Source organism: Lathyrus oleraceus, chromosome 7 (genome assembly GCF_024323335.1).
Source record: "Lathyrus oleraceus cultivar Zhongwan6 chromosome 7, CAAS_Psat_ZW6_1.0, whole genome shotgun sequence".
NCBI lineage: Eukaryota > Viridiplantae > Streptophyta > Magnoliopsida > Fabales > Fabaceae > Lathyrus > Lathyrus oleraceus.
The window spans coordinates 458,163,372-458,186,489 of record NC_066585.1 but is presented as its reverse complement, the minus strand read 5'-3'; the positions used below and the strand labels follow the sequence as shown (position 1 = coordinate 458,186,489).

The following is a 23,118-nucleotide window of genomic DNA, read 5'->3' as shown; positions in this document are numbered from 1 at the left end:
ACGTCAATAAAACCAGAGTCTCCACCGAGCTTTTATTTTTTCTAAAGGAAAAGGGAAAAGTACGAACAAAACCCAAAGATAAGAAGTTTTCAAATCAAAACTAATAAAATATCAGAGATTACGGGTAAGGGGGTTGGTTACACAGAGGGAAGGTATTAGCACCCAAAGTGTCCTAGGTACTCCTGGGGAGCCCTTTTTTATGTGTGTATGTGTTTTATTTGAAAAATATGTTTGATAAAAAATATAGAATGAGGGGATGATAAAAGAATTCATTAATTATATTTTTGTGTTTGACAAGACCTTCGGTCTTATGCCTACGTACCAACATAAAAATGAGGGATCAAAACCTCGTAGTTCATGGTAAAAATTTCAAAGAAATGGGTGGATTGATTTTATCAAAAGTTTAAAGATCTTTTGTTATCAAAGGGAGAATACTCAACCAAACATCCACCGATAATGAGGGCTTTACAACATTTAAGAAGGAGGGCTTCAACTTGGATTCAATCAACAAGTATGCCACTAACCCCTAACAAACGGAAAGACTTACAATCAATATATCATGGAATGGGAGTTTTGGTTCTAAGTGTTGGCAGCAATTTTGGTAAAACAAAGAGTGTTCACAAGATGTTACGTGTGATGTCTTAACATGAGATATCCTATGTACCTGCTGGAGCTTAAGAAACATAATCATGCAGGATTGTTTCAGAATGTCATAATGACATGGCATATGATGTTATGTACCTGCTAGAGTTTAAATGGAAACTATGCAGGATTGTTTCAGGATGTCATACACGATGTCATGACATCTGATGTTTGTACCTGCTGGAAATTATAAAAGGAATTATGGAATTATGCAGGATTGTTCCAGGATGTCAGACCCGATGTCATGACATCCTGTACACAGAACATTCAGTGTGAATGTCTGGTGTTTTATGATTGCACAATTAATGGCAATCTATGTATGATTGAAGATCTGATTTGCCGGCGCATTCAATCATGGATTACAACCTGATTTGCTTATTTTCCAAGGAGATCTAACCAGGTGTCATGAGAAGATTTAATTGGAAAATAGATTTAGGGTTTTCAAGATGTCCAAGCCCAACTGAAAGCTTCTATAAAAAGGGACTTGGAAAACCTGATTGAACATACAACCAATACTGAGCGAAATACAGAGAGAGAGCTAGGGTTTGTGCCTTGTTTAGTCGTGATACTTGTAAGCCATTCAAGTCATCCATTGATGATTGAATTGGTCTGATTTGCGATTGTAATTTGTCACTCTAAAGCAGTTAAGCAAGAGTGTGTGTCTACTTCATCAAAGCTGTGAAGCAAGATCAAGTGTGTGTCTTCTTGATCAAAAGTTATTAAGCAAGATCAAGAGTGTGTCTTCTTGATTGAAACTGTGAAGTAAAATCAAGAGTGTGTTATTGAAAAGTGTTTTCTTTTCTCAAGGGATTGTTGTTTAAAATCACAGGTGTGATTGTAGGGAAGTGAGTGGGTTCTCATATCTAAGAGTGCTTAGGTAGAAATTGCACGGGTAGAGATTAGGTGAGAAAGACTGTAACTTGTTGAAGTGTACGGAGAGTCTTTGAACTGATTCTATTTTAGTGGATTTCCTTCCTGGCTTGGTAGCCCCCAGATATAGGTGAGTTGGACCGAACTGGGTTAACAATTGCTTGTGTCTCTTGCATTACTATTCTCTATCTTTATCCTGTTTGCATTACTCAGATATTAGTGTCGTGACATTACCTTCGAAATCTCATATTTGATACCAGAATTTCAATTGGTATCAGAGCAGGCATCCTGCTCTGGTTCTGGGTGAGATCTAGGGACAACACTTTCTGGTACAATGGAAAGAGATGGAGGATCTATTCACAGGCCACCAATTTTGGATGGACCTAACTATGACTATTGGAAACCTAGAATGGTAGCCTTTCTAAAAACTCTTGATAATAAAGCTTGGAAGACTGTGTTAACAGGCTGGGAACAACCAGTAATTACTAAGGAAGGAGAAGCCACTGCTGATAAGAATCCTGAAGAACAATGGTCCAAGGAGGAGGATAACCTAGCCCTTGGAAATTCTAAAGCATTGAATGTCATCTTCAATGGAGTAGACAAGAACATCTTCAGATTGGTAAACAACTGTGAAGTGGCTAAAGATGCTTGGGACATTCTCAAAACCACTCATGAAGGCACCTCTAGAGTGAAAATGTCTAGACTACAGCTGCTCACCACCAAGTTTGAAAACTTAAGGATGAAAGAAGATGAAAATATTCATGAATTTCACATGAGTATCCTTGAAATTGCCAATGCCTCTGGAGCTTTGGGAGAGAAGATGTCAGATGAAAAGTTAGTAAGGAAAATACTCAGATCACTCCCTAAGAGATTTGCTATGAAAGTAACAGCGATAGAAGAATCTCAAGACATTTCAAATATGAGATTTGATGAGCTAATTGGATCCCTCCAAACATTTGAGTGGGAATATGTGATGGATCTGAAAAGAAAGCCAAGAGCATAGTTTTCATGTCAAACACTGAAGAGGAAGATGAGGAAGGTGGTCAAGATATTGATGAAGATCTGGAAAAAGAGGTAGCAATGCTGGGAAGACAGTTCAGCAGACTTATGAAAAAGATTGATGTGAGATCTAATGTCAAGAACATCGCATCTGACATCAGTAAATCCAATAGTTTTGGTAGAAGAACAAGGTCTGAAGAAAAGCCAAAAGAAGTTCAATGCTATGAGTGTAATGGGTATGGTCATATTAAAACTGAATATGGGACCTACCTCAAGAAACAAAAGAGGAGTCTTACTGCCTCTTGGTCTGATGGAAGTGAAACAGAAGAAGCTGCAAATCATGTGACTGCATTAACAGGAAGATGGGGTTCTGATGAAGAGTATAGTGATGATGAAGTAACCTTTGAAGAACTGGCCACTACCTACAAAGAGTTGTGTCACAAAAGTGCAGAAGTGTACAGACAAGCTGAAAGCCAGAAGAAAGTGATAACTCAGTTGGAGAATGAAAAGGGAGAATATGTGGAAACCATCTCCAAATTGAAGACTGAAGTTGTACTCTTGAATTCCAAACTAGATAAGATGACCAAGTATGTAAGAATGCTTAACAATGGATCTGACATCTTAGAAAAGATTCTCCTGACTGGTCAAATGACAGGAGACAAATCTGGCATTGGATTCAATGAATCTAAGGCTGAGTGCAGTTACACTGGTTGCAAACCAAAATCCAAACCTAAGTGCAGCCATATTAAAAGCAAGCCTGAGATGTCATATCATATGTCACAACATCAGAAGAAAAGACAGCAGAAAGGGAAACACCAAAGATGGAGATGTTATTACTGTGGGAAATTTGGTCACCTGAAGCCCTTCTGCTATAAGCTATATGGTTATCCTATCCCTAATCAGACTCAATATCAATTAAGACCCAAACCTTACAGGTCTGTCAATAAAAAGCAATGAGTTCCTAAGACAAATGTTACAAGTCTAATAGCTCACACTTCCTTCAGAGTTTCAGCCAAAGAAGATTGGTATTTTAGCAGTGGTTATTCCAGACACATGACTGGAAACAAAAACCTGCTAACTGACCTTCATCCTCATGCCATGAGTTATGTGACCTTTGGTGATGGAGCAAAGGGTGAAATCAAGGGAATGGGTAAGCTGGATTGCCCTAGAGTTCCTGACCTTGACAATGTCCTACTTGTGAAGGGACTAACTGTTAATCTAATAAGCATCAGTCAACTGTGTGATCAAGGTCTGAATATAAACTTCACTAGAACTGAATGTCTGATCATAAACAAGGAAAATGAAGTGATCATGAAAGGAGTCAGGTCCAAAGACAGCTGCTACATGTGGAGTTCACAAGAAACTGGTTACTCTTCAATGTGTACCTTAGCGAAAGAGGAAGAAGTGAAGATATGGCATCAAAGATTGGGCCACCTGCGTCTTAAAGGTATGAAGAGGATCATATCTGTTGAAGTTGTTAGAGGAATTCCTAACTTAAAGATTGATGAAGGAAAAATCTATGGAGAATGTCAAATTGGAAAACAGACAAGGATGTCACACCAGAAGCTCAGACATGACACCACTACCAAAGTTTTGGAACTCCTTCATATGGACTTGATGGGACCCATGCAAGTAGAAAGCCTTGGTGGGAAGAAGTATGCATATGTGGTGGTGGATGATTTCTCTAGATACACCTGGATCAATTTCATAAGAGAAAAATCTGATGTGTTTGAAGTCTTCAAGGAGATTTCTCTGAAACTACAAAGAGAAAAGGAATGCCCTGTCATCAAAATTAGAAGTGATCACGGGAAGGAATTTGAGAATAGAAAATTTGCTGAATTTTGCTCTTCAGAAGGAATTCATCATGAGTTCTCATCTCCCATTACTCCCCAGCAAAATGGTGTGGTGGAAAGAAAAAATAGAACTCTTCAAGAATCAGCCAGAGCTATGATTCATGCTAAGAAATTGCCCGACCATTTTTGGGCTGAAGCCATGAACACAGCCTGCTATGTTCACAACAGAGTGACATTGAAGAAAGGGACTCCCACAACCCTATATGAAGTATGGAAAGGAAGAAGACCTACAGTCAAATACTTTCATGTATTTGGTAGTAAATGCTATATCTTGGCTGATCGTGAACAAAGAAGGAAGATGGATCCCAAAAGTGATGAGGGAATATTTCTGGGCTATTCAACAAATAGAAGAGCTTACAGGGTCTTTAATTCCAAAAATAATGTATTGATGGAATCCATTAATGTTGTGGTTGATGACCAACAGACTGATGTCACAGACGATTTCGAGACATCTCTGAATGATTCCCCAGCTGACTTCTCAGAAAAAAATAAGGAAAGTGAATCTCCTCAAGTTGAACCTGAAGATGACAAAATCAACAAGGGACCCTCTATCAGAATTCAGAAGGATCATCCCAAAGATCTTATCATAGGAGATCCAAATAAAGGGGTCACTACTAGATCAAGGGAAGTGATCTCACATGGCTGCTTTGTGTCAAAGATTGAACCTAGGAATGTCAAGGAAGCCTTGACAAATGAGTTCTGGATCAATGCCATGCAGGAGGAGTTAGGTCAATTCAAGAGGAATGAAGTATGGGAACTGGTTCCTAGACCTGAAGGAGTAAATGTCATAGGTACAAAGTGGGTATATAAGAATAAATCTGATGAACAAGGGGTTGTTACTAAGAACAAAGCTAGATTAGTAGATCAAGGATATACTCAAGTTGAAGGGGTGGACTTTGATGAAACATTGGCTCATGTAGCTCTCCTTGAGTCCATTAGATTATTACTTGGAGTGGCGTGTATTCTGAAATTCAAACTATTCCAAATGGATGTAAAAAGTGCCTTCTTGAATGGCTACTTAAATGAAGAAGTATATGTTGAACAGCCTAAAGGATTCACAAATCTAAATCTTCCACAACATGTGTACAAATTGAAGAAAGCCCTCTATGGGTTGAAGCAAGCTCCCAGGGCTTGGTATGAGAGACTCACAGTGTTCCTCACTAACAATGAATACAGGAAAGGAGGTATTGACAACACTCTATTTGTGAAGAATGAAGGAGGGAAGCTCATGGTGGCACAAATATATGTAGATGACATTGTATTTGGTGGGATGTCGAATCAGATGGTTGAACATTTTGTTAGACAAATGCAGTCTGAGTTTGAGATGAGCCTTGTTGGAGAACTGACATACTTTCTTGGGCTACAAGTCAAGTAGATGGAAGACTCTATCTTTCTATCCCAAAGCAAGTATGCTAAGAACATTGTTAAGAAGTTTGGCATGGAGAATGCAAGCCATAAAAGGACTCCTGCTCCTACACATGTGAAAATCTCCAAAGATGAAAATGGTGTCAGTGTAGATCAAAGTCTATACAGAAGTATGATAGGTAGTCTGCTATATCTCACAGCAAGCAGACCTGACATTGCATTTGCTTTTGGTGTTTGTGCTAGATATCAAGCTGAACCAAAAGTCAGTCACATAAACCAAGTGAAGAGAATACTGAAATATGTCAATGGCACCAGTGACTATGGGATGTTATATACTCATGGATCTGGATCTATGTTGACCGGTTACTGTGATGCTGACTGGGCTGGAAGTGCTGATGATAGGAAGAGCACATCAGGAGGATGTTTCTTCTTAGGGAACAATCTGATATCATGGTTTAGCAAGAAACAAAATTGTGTATCTCTATCCACAGCTGAAGCTGAGTACATAGCAACTGGGAGTAGTTGTTCTCAACTGGTCTAGATGAAACAAATGTTGTCTGAATACAATGTCTCACAAGAAGTCATGACATTATACTGTGACAATCTGAGTGCTATAAATATTTCCAAAAATCCTATTCAGCACAGCAGGACAAAGCACATTGATATTCGTCATCACTTCATGAGAGAACTTGTGGAAGAGAAGATCATAGCACTGGAGCATGTTACTACTGAAAAGCAATTAGCTGACATATTCACAAAAGCCTTGGATGCAAATCAATTTGAATGTTTAAGAGGGAAATTGGGGATTTTTATTCATGAGAATCTATAGCAATCAAAGGAATGTGTGGTTAAGATCCCAGAGGATATTTCTTACAAAAGTTGCAAGGTGGTTGTAAGAAGAAGATGTTATTTCCTCATACAGAGTAGTGAAGTTTCCCCTGGTATGAAGACTGCGTGTGGTATGTGTTGTGATGAAGGATGGGTTGGGTTGGCTGCTGTTTTTGGCTACTTTGGATGCTGAAGAATTTGATTTTTTGTTGAAATGTGTGTAATTTGTGGCAGTCCTTACTGATGCCTTTATGTAATATTTTGGGCTCTTAATGAGTTCCATGGTGTCGCACCTCGAAAAATGGGGATATGACTTCAAAGCGAAGCGCGATCGCACGCTCGCAATGATGGACTGAACAGAGTCGCCACCGAACTTTATTTATTCCTAAAAGGGAAAGGGGAAATATCGATAAAACCCAAGACAAAAGAAAGGATAAGATATGGTCATCGCAACCAAATCAGGGTTCGGGAGTCGATTACGCAAGGGGAAGGTATTAGCACCCCTCACGTCCGTTGTACTCAACGGGAACCATTAGGTCAGTTGTGTGCGTTAATGTTAGTTTGAAATGTGAGGCTTTTCAGTTTATTAGGTGGGAAAAGAAAAAATAGAAGAGAGAAGAAATATTTTTGGATTTTTGACGAAAGGACTAAACCTAAGTTTTTTATTAGTGGGCCTGACAAGATTTAAAAATCCTGCTCCTACGTATCTCAAAAGAGAAATCAAGGCTTACGTAGTTCTGGGTAGAAAAATGTTTGTTTGTTGGTCGATTTTAGCGAAAGCTATACTGTATTAATCGACGAAAACATTGTTTTACCCAAAACAGATGAGGAGTGGACGCATACCACACATCGAACGGATTTATAAATCTACATTCGGAAAAGCGTCATTTATCTCTGCTCACCAATCGTGGCCGAAACATTGTTTTATATCACTTAAGACAAGATACCTTTCGTTTATGAAAAAGGTTTTTGATTAATCGTACGACGGCGAGAAAAGAGTTTGATTGGTTGGATGTATTTTGAGTGATGGCGAGAACTTGGATGAGCGAGATATACATCTCGAATCCTAGTCTCAGGAGTGCGTGGTATACACCACGTTCCATTTCCATCTTTATTGAAAGAGTTTAAGGTAGGAATTAAGTATTTTGGAATTTGATTGAGAAAGGGTTTGAAGAAACCGCATTGACAAATTTAGAAAATGGCGAGAGTTAAGATTGGCGAGGCATATGTCTCGAATCTTAATCTCAGGAGTGCATGGTATACACCATGTTCCATTTCCACCTTTATTGAAAAAGTGTAAGATTTGGGTATTTTGAGTTTTGTTGCGAAAATGATTCGACCCTAGATGGATGTTTAAGAGAAATTTAAATGAGTGTTTGAGAGAAAACAAAGTGGATAAATTTGGATGATGGCGAGAGCTACATCTCGAATCCTATTCTCAGGAGTGCGTGGTATACACCACGTTCCACTTCCATTTTTATTGAAAAGATCTTAATTATGAATTAATATTTTTGAGTTTTTATCAGAAAAAATGGCTTGACGTTGAATCAAGCGTTTGATGAAAATTTGAAAGAAATGGAATAGAATGGGAGGGGGAAATGAATTGATTTGTTTATTGAGAAAATACTCGACGTTGGATCGAGTCATATTTTTATATTTTTTTGGAAATTGTTGATTTTATTCTTGTGTTAGTATCTAACTAAACAGTCAAACAAATAAAGAAATAAAACAGTACAAGATTATTACACATCGGGGGAATGGGGTACATTTTGTCGAATGGGAATTCAAAAATCATGAAATAATTAAATCGGGCCCAAACTACAAATAATGCAATGCATGAGTGTAAGTGCAAGAGAACCGGCTCATTGTAAGAAAGCCCAAGAGTAAGCTATGCGAGGTTGGTGGCGATGCTTAAAAGCAGTCGAGTTACAAGGGTATGGAAATGGGCTCGACATTGAATCGAGAAAAAAATGTGATTTTAATAGTTTAAAATGGTTTTGAATGAATGATGAAATTAAAAGAAAACAAATCTGTGTTATGATAATGAAACTATGAATATAATAAAACATAAACACACAAAAAATGTTAAAAGAAATAAAATACTACACACAGGTATCGAACCCACTCCACTAAAGACCATAGAAACCACCCCTCTCCACCAGACCATTTATCATTAGTTGTCATTTAAATAACAGCTTAAACATATAAACCAGACTAGATTGGAATAAAAATAAAAAGGAACTAAAATAACAATCATGAAGGTCTGTTGGTTTACCAACAAAAAACCCAGTCGCCTGGCTGTTGGGTTTCTCAATGGCATATGAATTGAAAATGAGAAAATATTTATTAAACTTAGGAAGTTAAAAATGAAAACTTAGGAAGTTTAAAAACATAAAAAAAAAATTGGTTTCAATGCTTATCTTTGTTTAAAAATAAATTAAAAAAAAGAAAAAGAAATGGAAACAAAGAACAGACCATCGTCTTCGTTCTCTCCCAAACGCGTACTCGCTCTCAATCTCTCTTCTCTCAATCTCTCGACGAAATCACGATATCTCCAAACTTCACTCACTCCGACTCAGACACTCACTCATCGCTCAACCTTGCTCACTCAAACTCAGATGCTCAACAACGTTAACCAAAGAGAGCGTAAATCCACGGTTTCAAAGAGAGACATCAAGCGGAAATCTCACCTTCGGCGACGACGAATCAGGTGAGATTAAATCTTCCTCCTCCTCCTCCTTTCCAATATTGGTTTTTGATTTGGGATTTAGGGTTCTTTTGTGGGGTTTGGTCCGCCTCCGATTTTTCCTCCCCCTCAATCGTGTCCTTTCTTTCCTATTTATCCTTTGCAGATTAAGGTTTGGGATTTGGTCTATGGAGATCAAAAGGGGACTCTGCCAAAACACTTTTTGTGCTCAGTATTGGATTGGTCCCTTTGATGTTTGGATTTGGAACAGGTAATCTGAGCTCAAACTTTCTCTTTGAATTTTGTCTCTATTCCAATTTGGGAATTTTCTTGAAATTTAACTGCTTTGCTATTTTGCTTTTACTGCAGTGAATTAGGAGTATTGGTTTGATGATGCCGGCTGGAATGCGCTACCCTCACATGGCTTGTGTAGCTCCGAATCCTCTTCTATTTCCAACTAACTTTGCACCCCTCAGCATCAGTTTTAGCTCCTCTTCGGTTACATATGGCTCGCACAAACCGAGCCACCTCTGTGGCATTGTAAACCGCAATGCTTTTTGGAGTGATTTCAGTGAAAAGCAAAATGGCAACAGTCATCACTCCTGTTGCTGCACTAACACCAACTCCACCAAATGTTGCAGTTGTTTTCACAGAAAAGCACACGATTGCATCAGAATGTTGCCAAAGTTTCTTCAAGATTGCATCATAAATCGCAAATTTGTTCTGGTTTGGTGTGTTTCTTGCAGGTCACAGGTCGTCATTGGACATGGTTGCTGGTGTGTTGATTGCAGCAAGATTATTAGAACAAACTCTAAGAGACTCCTCCAAAATATTTAGCATCTTGGTCATAGTCAAAATCGTACTCTCACACCAAACTTCCTAACAACATCATCAACAATGTCTTCCAAAGGCCCCGGTATCTTCTCCGACATCGGAATATTATCCAGAGATATCCTTACCAAAGATTACAACTCCGATCAACGGTTCACAATATCCTCCTCCACCAACTCCGGCATCGATTTGCATTCAACGTTATTGAAGAGTAGAGGACTTTCCTCCGGTGATGTTGCTGCTCAAATTAACCACAAAAAGAATACTCTTCTTTTCAAAGTTGATACCGAATCAAGTGTGTTGACAACATTTACTCTCACAGATTTTGTGTCTTCTGCGAAAGCCGTTGCTTCTATTCGATTACCTAATTACAAATCCGGAAAGATTGAGGTTCAATATCTTCATGATCATGCTGGTTTTACTACTTCTGTTGTTTTAAATTGCAACCCTGCTATTGATTTTTCTGCGACAATTGGTACTCCTGGGATTGCATTTGGCGCGGAAACTAGCAACTCCACAAGTGTTGGGAAGCTTACAAAGTATAATGCTGGATTGTGTTTGAAGATGCCGAGTTCGCATGCTTCCACCCAATTTTCCGGAAGATTCAAAGACGGTGTTGATTGCTCAGTTAAGGATGCTTCACAAGGTTTTGCCCGTTGACTCTTCCCGGTACTTTCATTATAATAGTAAAATGCACCACTCCCCGGATCTTTTGCTTCCACCTTCATGACAAACCATCCTGGAGGTAAGTTTTCATTTCCCCTAAGTTCAGCTGAAGTACCTTTAATATCTTTGGTATGTATATCATCTTTAAGAACACCCCGAGCTCTTAACTTCTGCTTGAGGAACTCGGGCAATTCTTTACCTGCAGATGTCTGCTCTGAATATCTATCAAATTTAGATTCGGGCAGACTGAATGCACTATTGTCAGGATCAGTGTTAAGCTTGGGAATATCATTATAGGCACCTCCACCAGGTACACAATATCCATTGCCTATTTCTGTGTTGACTTGTGGAAGTGCAGGTTTTCCACGCTTAAGAGCGATTTCAGACCTATGCTCAGTGGCCATATTCAAGAGATGTTCCTTCAAAGCATTGGGGTGATGACGGGCAGAGAATATGTCAAAATTATCCTTGGAAGGTGATGTGGTAGTTGTCACCTCTCTCTGGGTCCTTATGATATTCTGAGTTGCAAGTTCTTGTTCGCGCAAAACGGCATCCTGAGCGGCAGCATCAATGTTAAATGGTAGCAGATACTGAGAGCATTGAGTAGCATTAACAAGGGTTTGAGAAGAGTGGGTTCCTTGTTGATCTTGGGATGGACCTCGTGTGTCTTCCACTAGTGCAGATTGATGTTATCCTGGGTATGAACTGGTTGGTGTTTAACCGAGTTTATATCAACTGTTTTGATAAGACTGTGATCTTTCCTGAGATTGAGGATGGAAAGAGTTTGTTTCTATCAGCAAGGCAGGTGAATGAGGCAGTAGCAGATGGGGCAGAGTTGTTTATGCTGTTAGCGACTTTGGAGGCTAAAGATAAACTGGTGATTTGCGATCTAGCCGTGGTGTGTGATTTTCCTGATGTGTTTCCTGAAGAAGTGAATGAATTACCGCCAGAGCGTGAAGTTGAGTTCTCGATTGATTTGGTACCTGGTACTAGGCCGATATCGATGGCTCCGTACCGTATGTCTGCTGTTGAGTTAACTGAATTGAAGAGTCAGCTGGAAGATCTGTTGGATAAGAAATTTATTCGTCCGAGTGTGTCACCGTGGGGTGCACCAGTGTTATTGGTTAAGAAGAAAGAAGGTACTATGAGGTTGTGTGTGGACTACAGGCAACTGAATAAAGTGACGATCAAGAATCGGTATCCTTTGCCGAGGATTGATGATTTGATGGATCAGTTGGTTGGTGCGAGTGTGTTCAGCAAATAGATTTGAGATCAGGGTATCATCAGATACGTGTGAAAACTGAGGATATTCAGAAGACTGCTTTCAGAACAAGGTATGGACATTATGAGTATTCTGTAATGCCTTTTGGTGTGACTAATGCGCCTTGGGTATTTATGGAGTATATGAATAGGATTTTCCATCCGTACCTAGACAAGTTTGTTGTGGTGTTTATTGACGATATTTTGGTGTATTCGAAATCTGAAGAAGAACATGCTGAACATTTGAGAGTGGTTTTAGGAGTTCTACGAGAAAAGAAGTTATTTGCTAAACTGTCCAAGTGTGAATTTTGGTTAGAAGAGGTTAGTTTTCTTGGTCATGTGGTTTCAAGAGGTGGTGTTGCTATTGATCCTTCTAAGATAGAAGCGGTATCTAAGTGGGAAGCTCCGAAGTCAGTTTCTGAGATAAGGAGTTTTCTTGGACTTGCAGGTTATTATAGGAAATTCATTGAGGGATTTTCTAAGTTGGCGTTACCGTTGACGATGTTGACTAGAAAGGGGAAAGCGTTTGTTTGGGACTCAAAATGTGAAGAAGGTTTCCAAGAGTTAAAGAGAAGGTTAACTACTGCTCCTATTCTGATATTACCAAGTCCATCGGAACCATTTAAGGTTTACTGTGATGCTTCATTGTTGGGTTTGGGTGGTGTTTTGATGCAGAATAAGCAGGTTGTAGCTTATGCTTCGAGACAACTGAAGGTTCATGAGAGGAACTATCCGACACACGATTTAGAGTTGGCAGCTGTGGTATTTGTTCTGAAGTTATGGAGGCATTACTTGTACGGGTCAAGATTTGAGGTTTTCAGTGACCATAAAAGTTTAAAGTATTTGTTTGATCAGAAAGAGCTGAATATGAGACAGAGGAGATGGTTAGAGTTTCTGAAGGATTATGACTTTGGTTTGAATTACCATCCGGGTAAAGCAAACGTAGTGGCTGATGCATTGAGTCGGAAATCATTGCATATGTCTATGTTAATGGTTAAGGAATTGGATTTAATTGAGCAGTTTAGAGACTTGAGTTTGGTGTGTGAGAGTACTCACAATAGTGTTAAATTGGGAATGTTGAAGTTAACGAGTGGTATTCTGGATGAGATTAGAGAGGGTCAGAAATCCGATATGCTTTTGGTTGATAAGTTGACTCTAGTGAATCAAGGTCAAGGTGGTGAATTCAGAGTTGATGAGAATGGTGTTTTGAAATTTGGTAATCGGGTGTGTATTCCGGATGTTACCGAACTTAAGAAGAGTATTCTTGAGGAAGGACATCGTAGTGGCCTGAGTATTCATCCTGGGGCTACGAAGATGTATCATGATTTGAAAAAGTTATTTTGGTGGCCGGGAATGAAAAGGGAAATTGCGAGTTTTGTTTATTCTTGTTTGACTTGTCAGAAGTCAAAGATTGAGCATCAGAAGCCGTCTAGGCTAATGCAACCGTTGGCTATTCCAGAGTGGAAGTGGGATAGTATCAGTATGGATTTTGTTTCTGGTTTACCGAGGACAATTAAGAATTTTGAAGCTATTTGGGTGATTGTTGACAGATTGACAAAATCGGCTCATTTCATTCCGATCAGAATGGATTATCCGTTAGAGAGATTAGCTGAGTTGTATATTGAGAAAATTGTAAGTTTGCATGGTATTCCGTCGAGTATTGTTTCGGACATAGGTCCTAGATTTACATCGAAGTTTTGGAAGGTTTGCAGAGGGCTTTGGGAACTAAGCTGAGATTGAGTTCTGCATATCATCCGCAGACTGATGGTCAGACTGAGAGGACGATTCAGTCGCTGGAGGATCTTTTGAGGGCTTGTGTTTTGGAAAAGGGAGGTGCTTGGGATTGTTATTTACCTTTGATTGAGTTTACCTACAACAATAGTTTTCATTCGAGCATTGGTATGGCACCGTTTGAAGCTTTGTATGGTAGGAGATGTCGGACACCTTTATGTTGGTATGAGTCCGGTGAGAGTGATGTGGTTGGACCGGAGATTGTTCAACAAACTACGGAAAAGATTAAGATGATTCAGGAGAAGATGAGGATTGCTCAGAGTCGTCAGAAGAGTTATCACGACAATAGGAGGAAGTCACTTGAGTTTCAAGAGGGAGATCATGTGTTTCTTCGTGTTACTCCGATAACTGGGGTTGGTCGAGCTTTGAAGTCGAAGAAGTTGACACCTCGATTTATTGGTCCTTATCAGATTTTGGAGAGGATAGGGGAGGTAGCCTATCGTATCGCTTTACCGCCGTCACTTGCGAATTTGCATGAGGTTTTTCATGTGTCTCAGTTGAGGAAGTACATTCCTGATTCGTCGCATGTGGTCCAAGTAGATGATGTACAGGTGAGAGATAACCTGACTGTTGAAACATCACCTATGAGGATCGAGGATCGAGAGTTGAAGCAGTTGCGGGGTAAAGAGATTGCTTTGGTAAAGGTAGCTTGGGGAGGACCAGCAGGTGGTAATGTGACTTGGGAACTGGAGAGTCAGATGAAGGAGTCTTATCTAGAGTTATTCGCTTGAGGTATGTTTTCGAGGACGAAAACTCTTTTAGTGGGGGAGAGTTGTAACACCCCGATAAAATATGATAATTATTTAAATTAAGTTAATAGTATATTTATTAATTTAATTAAATAATTAGATTATTATTGGAATATTATTTGGAATTATTATTATTGGAATAATAAGTTGGAATATATATAAAGAGTTCCATTTGGTAAAAAGGGTTTTTCACGTGAAAACCAGAGAAGCGACAGAAAGTGAGAAAAGGGCAAAGAGGAAGAGCAAGAGAACAAGGGTTGAAGAAGAGAAAAGCTTGAAGCTAAAGGATTGCCGGATTAACTCAGGTAAGGGGGGTTTATCGTCGTTTAATGGGTATTATGGGTTAACATGCAATGGGTAGTAATAAGCCATTGAATTGACCCTAATTTGGATGATGAATGTTGCAAATCGTGATGATCAAATTACGTTAAAAACTGTGATTAAATCTATAATTGGATGAGTTGTGATTTTCTGGATGTGTAGCCGTTTACGGAATCGAAATCGGAGGTCCGGAAGTCCTCCGACGGCGAAAAATGCGGGTAATTCTGCATTCTGTTCGTGTTAGCGCAGGAACAGCTTTCTGTCTTGCGTTAACCGGTTAACCCAGGGTGTTAACCGGTTAACACTGTTATGATAATTAAAAGAATTTATTTCTGTTCTGCGTTAACCGGTTAACCCAGGGTGTTAACCGGTTAACACTGTTATGAATTATGAGAAATTGCTGTCTGTCTTGCGTTAACCGGTTAACCCAGGGTGTTAACCGGTTAACACTGTTAAAATGTGCCAGGAAGCGTGTTCTGTTTTGCGTTAACCGGTTAACCCAGGGTGTTAACCGGTTAACACTGTTGGAAAAGTGGAAATTTGATATTTAAATATTGTGGACATATTTGATGATTGGCCTATATTGGTGTATGATATAGTAGGGATCATTTCCCGTTGTTTTGAGCAGATAGGTATTAGTAGAGTGTGCTAATACTGTGGTTTATTAATTTGGCATGATATGATATGATTATGTGATAAATATGCTGATGATGTGTGATGGTATGCATAATGCTGTGAATATATCTATTATGTATGCAATTGTGGATGGACTGTTTATGGCTTAGAGTGTGAGCATATGTCCATTGTGGATTGTTGTTGATGTTGCATGCTAGGTGATTTAGCGTGCATAGTATGGCCTTTATGGTGGTAGCTAATTCCCATGGTGAGGAATTAGTGAGTGAGTTATTGTGGATTGTTGTTGATGTTTGCATGCTAGGTGATTTAGCGTGCATAGCATAGCCCTTGGGGTGGTAGCTAATTCCCATGGTGAGGAATTAGTGAGTGAGTCACTAGGTCTCAAATGAGTGGGACTAGTGAGCTTGGTAGCCGTATCTGGGTTTGATCGGTGAGGTTGAACTATGTGTTCACGAATAGTCGGTACCGCATGCATGGAGTCTCATTGCATAATATATGTATGGCGTATAATATGAATGGATGTATTCCAATATTATACGTGTGTTTGTGTTGGGTTGAGTATGATCATGATTATGAGTTGATGTTGCCGTTGCTGAATGTGTGATATGATTAGGGTGATGAAATGTGTTAATTTACTTAGCATTACATGATATTTTATAATGCTTATTATATCGATTGAGGAACTCACCCTTACAACTATGTTTCAGGTAACGAGCGGTGATTGAGTAGAAGCTAGTGCTTGGAGTCTAGTGTAGTTCCTTAGTGGGTCATGCTCTGGTAGATGTAACATCGGGACGGGATGTTTTACTTTGTTTTCATTGTGGTTGTTGAACAGTTTTACATGTAATGTGATTACATGGTTTGCATGATTGATTTGATCTCTATCCGCTGCGTATTGTGCAATGTTTTATTTTGATTAATAAATGAGCATGACAAACTATTTTGGTGAATGGTGTGAAGTGTCAAATGTGACACCCTTAAATTGCATATCTACTCTGATTTATATTTGTTGTTTTAATTAATTATTGGGGTATTTTAGAAGGGTGTTACATTAGTGGTATCAGAGCCTGGTTGGTCGAGTCGAGTCGTAATTACTCTGTTTCCCTGTACGTGATAGGTGTTGTGTAACCCTATCAGTACTTATTGTTTTAGCTTGTTGGGTTTTCAGAATAGAGATGGCTGGAAGAGGTAGAGACGATGCTGCGATTGCTGAGGCTCTGGGTATGCTAGCTGGAGTACTTGGAGGGAATCCGAATGTTGTGGGAATGGGAGCTGCTCGTCAACTGAGTGAGTTCCAGAAGAACAATCCTCCAATGTTCAAGGGAGCATACGATCCAGATGGTGCTCAGAAGTGGTTGAAGGAGATCGAAAGGATCTTCCGAGTGACTGAGTGTGCCGATAACCAGAAGGTCAGGTTCGGTACGCATATGCTGTCAGAGGAAGCAAATGATTGGTGGGTTGCTGCCCGCACTGAGTTGGAAGCTGCTGGGAGTACTGAGATCACTTGGGCGGTGTTCAGAGAGAGATTCCTGAGGAAGTACTTTCCAGAGGATGTCAGAGGAAAGAAAGAGATAGAGTTCTTAGAATTGAAGCAGGGCAACCGGTCTGTTACTGAGTATGCTGCTAAGTTCACAGAGCTGTCGAAGTATTACACTCCCTATGATGAAGCTACTGGGGAATTTTCAAAATGTGTGAAGTTTGAGAACGGGTTACGTCCCGAGATCAAGCAGGCTATTGGGTATCAGCGGATTAGAGTGTTTTCTGACTTGGTCGACTGTTGCAGGATTTTTGAACAGGATACCAAGGCCAGAACGGAGAGCTATCAGCAGAGGGTTGATAGGAAAGGCAAGAATCAGAATGATCGTGGGAAGCCGTATGCAGCCGGCAAAGGTTCCCAGAGACAGAGTGGGATGAAGAGACCTAGTGGGGGAGACTCCAGTGCCCCTACTAAGTGTTACAGATGTGGTCAGGCTGGACATCATTTCCATGAGTGTACCAGTGCTGAGAAGAAGTGTTTCAAGTGTGGAAAAGGTGGTCACTTGGCTGTAGAGTGCCGGTTGAAGACTATGACTTGTTTCAACTGTGGAGAGGTGGGTCATATTAGCCCACAGTGTCCTAAGCCGAAGAAAGAGAACCAGTCGGGAGGCAAGGTCTTTGCTTTATCGGGTTCTGAGACTTCTGCAGATGATCGTTTGATCCGAGGTACGTGTTATATTAATGGCTTTCCTCTTGTAGCTATTATTGACACAGGCGCGACTCATTCCTTTATATCTTTGGATTGTGCTGTGAAACTTAAATTAGAGATATCTGAGATGCATGGGAGTATGGTGATTGATACTCCTGCGAAGGGTTCAGTGATTACTACTTCAGTTTGTTTAAATTGCCCTTTGAGTATTTTTGGTAGAGACTTTGGGATGGACCTCGTGTGTCTTCCACTAGTGCAGATTGATGTTATCCTGGGTATGAACTGGTTGGTGTTTAACCGAGTTTATATCAACTGTTTTGATAAGACTGTGATCTTTCCTGAGATTGAGGATGGAAAGAGTTTGTTTCTATCAGCAAGGCAGGTGAATGAGGCAGTAGCAGATGGGGCAGAGTTGTTTATGTTGTTAGCGACTTTGGAGGCTAAAGATAAACTGGTGATTTGCGATCTAGCCGTGGTGTGTGATTTTCCTAATGTGTTTCCTGAAGAAGTGAATGAATTACCGCCAGAGCGTGAAGTTGAGTTCTCGATTGATTTGGTACCTGGTACTAGGCCGATATCGATGGCTCCGTACCGTATGTCTGCTGTTGAGTTAACTGAATTGAAGAGTCAGCTGGAAGATCTGTTGGATAAGAAATTTATTCGTCCGAGTGTGTCACCGTGGGGTGCACCAGTGTTATTGGTTAAGAAGAAAGAAGGTACTATGAGGTTGTGTGTGGACTACAGGCAACTGAATAAAGTGACGATCAAGAATCGGTATCCTTTGCCGAGGATTGATGATTTGATGGATCAGTTGGTTGGTGCGAGTGTGTTCAGCAAATAGATTTGAGATCAGGGTATCATCAGATACGTGTGAAAACTGAGGATATTCAGAAGACTGCTTTCAGAACAAGGTATGGACATTATGAGTATTCTGTAATGCCTTTTGGTGTGACTAATGCGCCTTGGGTATTTATGGAGTATATGAATAGGATTTTCCATCCGTACCTAGACAAGTTTGTTGTGGTGTTTATTGACGATATTTTGGTGTATTCGAAATCTGAAGAAGAACATGCTGAACATTTGAGAGTGGTTTTAGGAGTTCTACGAGAAAAGAAGTTATTTGCTAAACTGTCCAAGTGTGAATTTTGGTTAGAAGAGGTTAGTTTTCTTGGTCATGTGGTTTCAAGAGGTGGTGTTGCTATTGATCCTTCTAAGATAGAAGCGGTATCTAAGTGGGAAGCTCCGAAGTCAGTTTCTGAGATAAGGAGTTTTCTTGGACTTGCAGGTTATTATAGGAAATTCATTGAGGGATTTTCTAAGTTGGCGTTACCGTTGACGATGTTGACTAGAAAGGGGCAAGCGTTTGTTTGGGACTCAAAATGTGAAGAAGGTTTCCAAGAGTTAAAGAGAAGGTTAACTACTGCTCCTATTCTGATATTACCAAGTCCATCGGAACCATTTAAGGTTTACTGTGATGCTTCATTGTTGGGTTTGGGTGGTGTTTTGATGCAGAATAAGCAGGTTGTAGCTTATGCTTCGAGACAACTGAAGGTTCATGAGAGGAACTATCCGACACACGATTTAGAGTTGGCAGCTGTGGTATTTGTTCTGAAGTTATGGAGGCATTACTTGTACGGGTCAAGATTTGAGGTTTTCAGTGACCATAAAAGTTTAAAGTATTTGTTTGATCAGAAAGAGCTGAATATGAGACAGAGGAGATGGTTAGAGTTTCTGAAGGATTATGACTTTGGTTTGAATTACCATCCGGGTAAAGCAAACGTAGTGGCTGATGCATTGAGTCGGAAATCATTGCATATGTCTATGTTAATGGTTAAGGAATTGGATTTAATTGAGCAGTTTAGAGACTTGAGTTTGGTGTGTGAGAGTACTCACAATAGTGTTAAATTGGGAATGTTGAAGTTAACGAGTGGTATTCTGGATGAGATTAGAGAGGGTCAGAAATCCGATATGCTTTTGGTTGATAAGTTGACTCTAGTGAATCAAGGTCAAGGTGGTGAATTCAGAGTTGATGAGAATGGTGTTTTGAAATTTGGTAATCGGGTGTGTATTCCGGATGTTACCGAACTTAAGAAGAGTATTCTTGAGGAAGGACATCGTAGTGGCCTGAGTATTCATCCTGGGGCTACGAAGATGTATCATGATTTGAAAAAGTTATTTTGGTGGCCGGGAATGAAAAGGGAAATTGCGAGTTTTGTTTATTCTTGTTTGACTTGTCAGAAGTCAAAGATTGAGCATCAGAAGCCGTCTAGGCTAATGCAACCGTTGGCTATTCCAGAGTGGAAGTGGGATAGTATCAGTATGGATTTTGTTTCTGGTTTACCGAGGACAATTAAGAATTTTGAAGCTATTTGGGTGATTGTTGACAGATTGACAAAATCGGCTCATTTCATTCCGATCAGAATGGATTATCCGTTAGAGAGATTAGCTGAGTTGTATATTGAGAAAATTGTAAGTTTGCATGGTATTCCGTCGAGTATTGTTTCGGACATAGGTCCTAGATTTACATCGAAGTTTTGGGAAGGTTTGCAGAGGGCTTTGGGAACTAAGCTGAGATTGAGTTCTGCATATCATCCGCAGACTGATGGTCAGACTGAGAGGACGATTCAGTCGCTGGAGGATCTTTTGAGGGCTTGTGTTTTGGAAAAGGGAGGTGCTTGGGATTGTTATTTACCTTTGATTGAGTTTACCTACAACAATAGTTTTCATTCGAGCATTGGTATGGCACCGTTTGAAGCTTTGTATGGTAGGAGATGTCGGACACCTTTATGTTGGTATGAGTCCGGTGAGAGTGATGTGGTTGGACCGGAGATTGTTCAACAAACTACGGAAAAGATTAAGATGATTCAGGAGAAGATGAGGATTGCTCAGAGTCGTCAGAAGAGTTATCACGACAATAGGAGGAAGTCACTTGAGTTTCAAGAGGGAGATCATGTGTTTCTTCGTGTTACTCCGATAACTGGGGTTGGTCGAGCTTTGAAGTCGAAGAAGTTGACACCTCGATTTATTGGTCCTTATCAGATTTTGGAGAGGATAGGGGAGGTAGCCTATCGTATCGCTTTACCGCCGTCACTTGCGAATTTGCATGAGGTTTTTCATGTGTCTCAGTTGAGGAAGTACATTCCTGATTCGTCGCATGTGGTCCAAGTAGATGATGTACAGGTGAGAGATAACCTGACTGTTGAAACATCACCTATGAGGATCGAGGATCGAGAGTTGAAGCAGTTGCGGGGTAAAGAGATTGCTTTGGTAAAGGTAGCTTGGGGAGGACCAGCAGGTGGTAATGTGACTTGGGAACTGGAGAGTCAGATGAAGGAGTCTTATCTAGAGTTATTCGCTTGAGGTATGTTTTCGAGGACGAAAACTCTTTTAGTGGGGGAGAGTTGTAACACCCCGATAAAATATGATAATTATTTAAATTAAGTTAATAGTATATTTATTAATTTAATTAAATAATTAGATTATTATTGGAATATTATTTGGAATTATTATTATTGGAATAATAAGTTGGAATATATATAAAGAGTTCCATTTGGTAAAAAGGGTTTTTCACGTGAAAACCAGAGAAGCGACAGAAAGTGAGAAAAGGGCAAAGAGGAAGAGCAAGAGAACAAGGGTTGAAGAAGAGAAAAGCTTGAAGCTAAAGGATTGCCGGATTACCTCAGGTAAGGGGGGTTTATCGTCGTTTAATGGGTATTATGGGTTAACATGCAATGGGTAGTAATAAGCCATTGAATTGACCCTAATTTGGATGATGAATGTTGCAAATCGTGATGATCAAATTACGTTAAAAACTGTGATTAAATCTATAATTGGATGAGTTGTGATTTTCTGGACGTGTAGCCGTTTACGGAATCGAAATCGGAGGTCCGGAAGTCCTCCGACGGCGAAAAATACGGGTAATTCTGCATTCTGTTCGTGTTAGCGCAGGAACAACTTTCTGTCTTGCGTTAACCGGTTAACCCAGGGTGTTAACCGGTTAACACTGTTATGATAATTAAAAGAATTTATTTCTGTTCTGCGTTAACCGGTTAACCCAGGGTGTTAACCGGTTAACACTGTTATGAATTATGAGAAATTGTTGTCTGTCTTGCGTTAACCGGTTAACCCAGGGTGTTAACCGGTTAACACTGTTAAAATGTGCCAGGAAGCGTGTTCTGTTTTGCGTTAACCAGTTAACCCAGGGTGTTAACCGGTTAACACTGTTGGAAAAGTGGAAATTTGATATTTAAATATTGTGAACATATTTGATGATTGGCCTATATTGGTGTATGATATAGTAGGGATCATTTCCCGTTGTTTTGAGCAGATAGGTATTAGTAGAGTGTGCTAATACTGTGGTTTATTAATTTGGCATGATATGATATGATTATGTGATAAATATGCTGATGATGTGTGATGGTATGCATAATGCTGTGAATATATCTATTATGTATGCAATTGTGGATGGACTGTTTATGGCTTAGAGTGTGAGCATATGTCCATTGTGGATTGTTGTTGATGTTGCATGCTAGGTGATTTAGCGTGCATAGTATGGCCTTTATGGTGGTAGCTAATTCCCATGGTGAGGAATTAGTGAGTGAGTTATTGTGGATTGTTGTTGATGTTTGCATGCTAGGTGATTTAGCGTGCATAGCATAGCCCTTGGGGTGGTAGCTAATTCCCATGGTGAGGAATTAGTGAGTGAGTCACTAGGTCTCAAATGAGTGGGACTAGTGAGCTTGGTAGCCGTATCTGGGTTTGATCGGTGAGGTTGAACTATGTGTTCACGAATAGTCGGTACCGCATGCATGGAGTCTCATTGCATAATATATGTATGGCGTATAATATGAATGGATGTATTCCAATATTATACGTGTGTTTGTGTTGGGTTGAGTATGATTATGATTATGAGTTGATGTTGCCGTTGCTGAATGTGTGATATGATTAGGGTGATGAAATGTGTTAATTTACTTAGCATTACATGATATTTTATAATGCTTATTATATCGATTGAGGAACTCACCCTTACAACTATGTTTCAGGTAACGAGCGGTGATTGAGTAGAAGCTAGTGCTTGGAGTCTAGTGTAGTTCCTTAGTGGGTCATGCTCTGGTAGATGTAACATCGGGACGGGATGTTTTACTTTGTTTTCATTGTGGTTGTTGAACAGTTTTACATGTAATGTGATTACATGGTTTGCATGATTGATTTGATCTTTATCCGCTGCGTATTGTGCAATGTTTTATTTTGATTAATAAATGAGCATGACAAATTATTTTGGTGAATGGTGTGAAGTGTCAAGTGTGACACCCTTAAATTGCATATCTACTCTGATTTATATTTGTTGTTTTAATTAATTATTGGGGTATTTTAGAAGGGTGTTACAATAGTCAAAATCGTACTCTCACACCAAACTTCCTAACAACATCATCAACA

At 39.7% G+C, this 23,118-nt stretch overlaps 1 protein-coding gene across 1 annotated transcript; it reads left to right on the top strand.

Annotated features, from left to right (window-relative positions):
• The first annotated feature begins 10,140 nt into the window (after positions 1–10,140).
• LOC127104356 (mitochondrial outer membrane protein porin 2-like) lies at positions 10,141–10,734 on the top strand. Its single transcript, XM_051041537.1, has one exon. It carries the CDS (start codon positions 10,141–10,143, stop codon positions 10,732–10,734), a length of 594 nt encoding a protein of 197 aa, XP_050897494.1.
• The last annotated feature ends 12,384 nt before the right edge of the window (positions 10,735–23,118 follow it).

Coding starts and splice junctions, on each gene's coding strand:
- LOC127104356 (XM_051041537.1), top strand. CDS start 10,141: ATGTCTTCCAAAGGCCCCGGTATCTTCTCCGACATCGGAATATTATCC.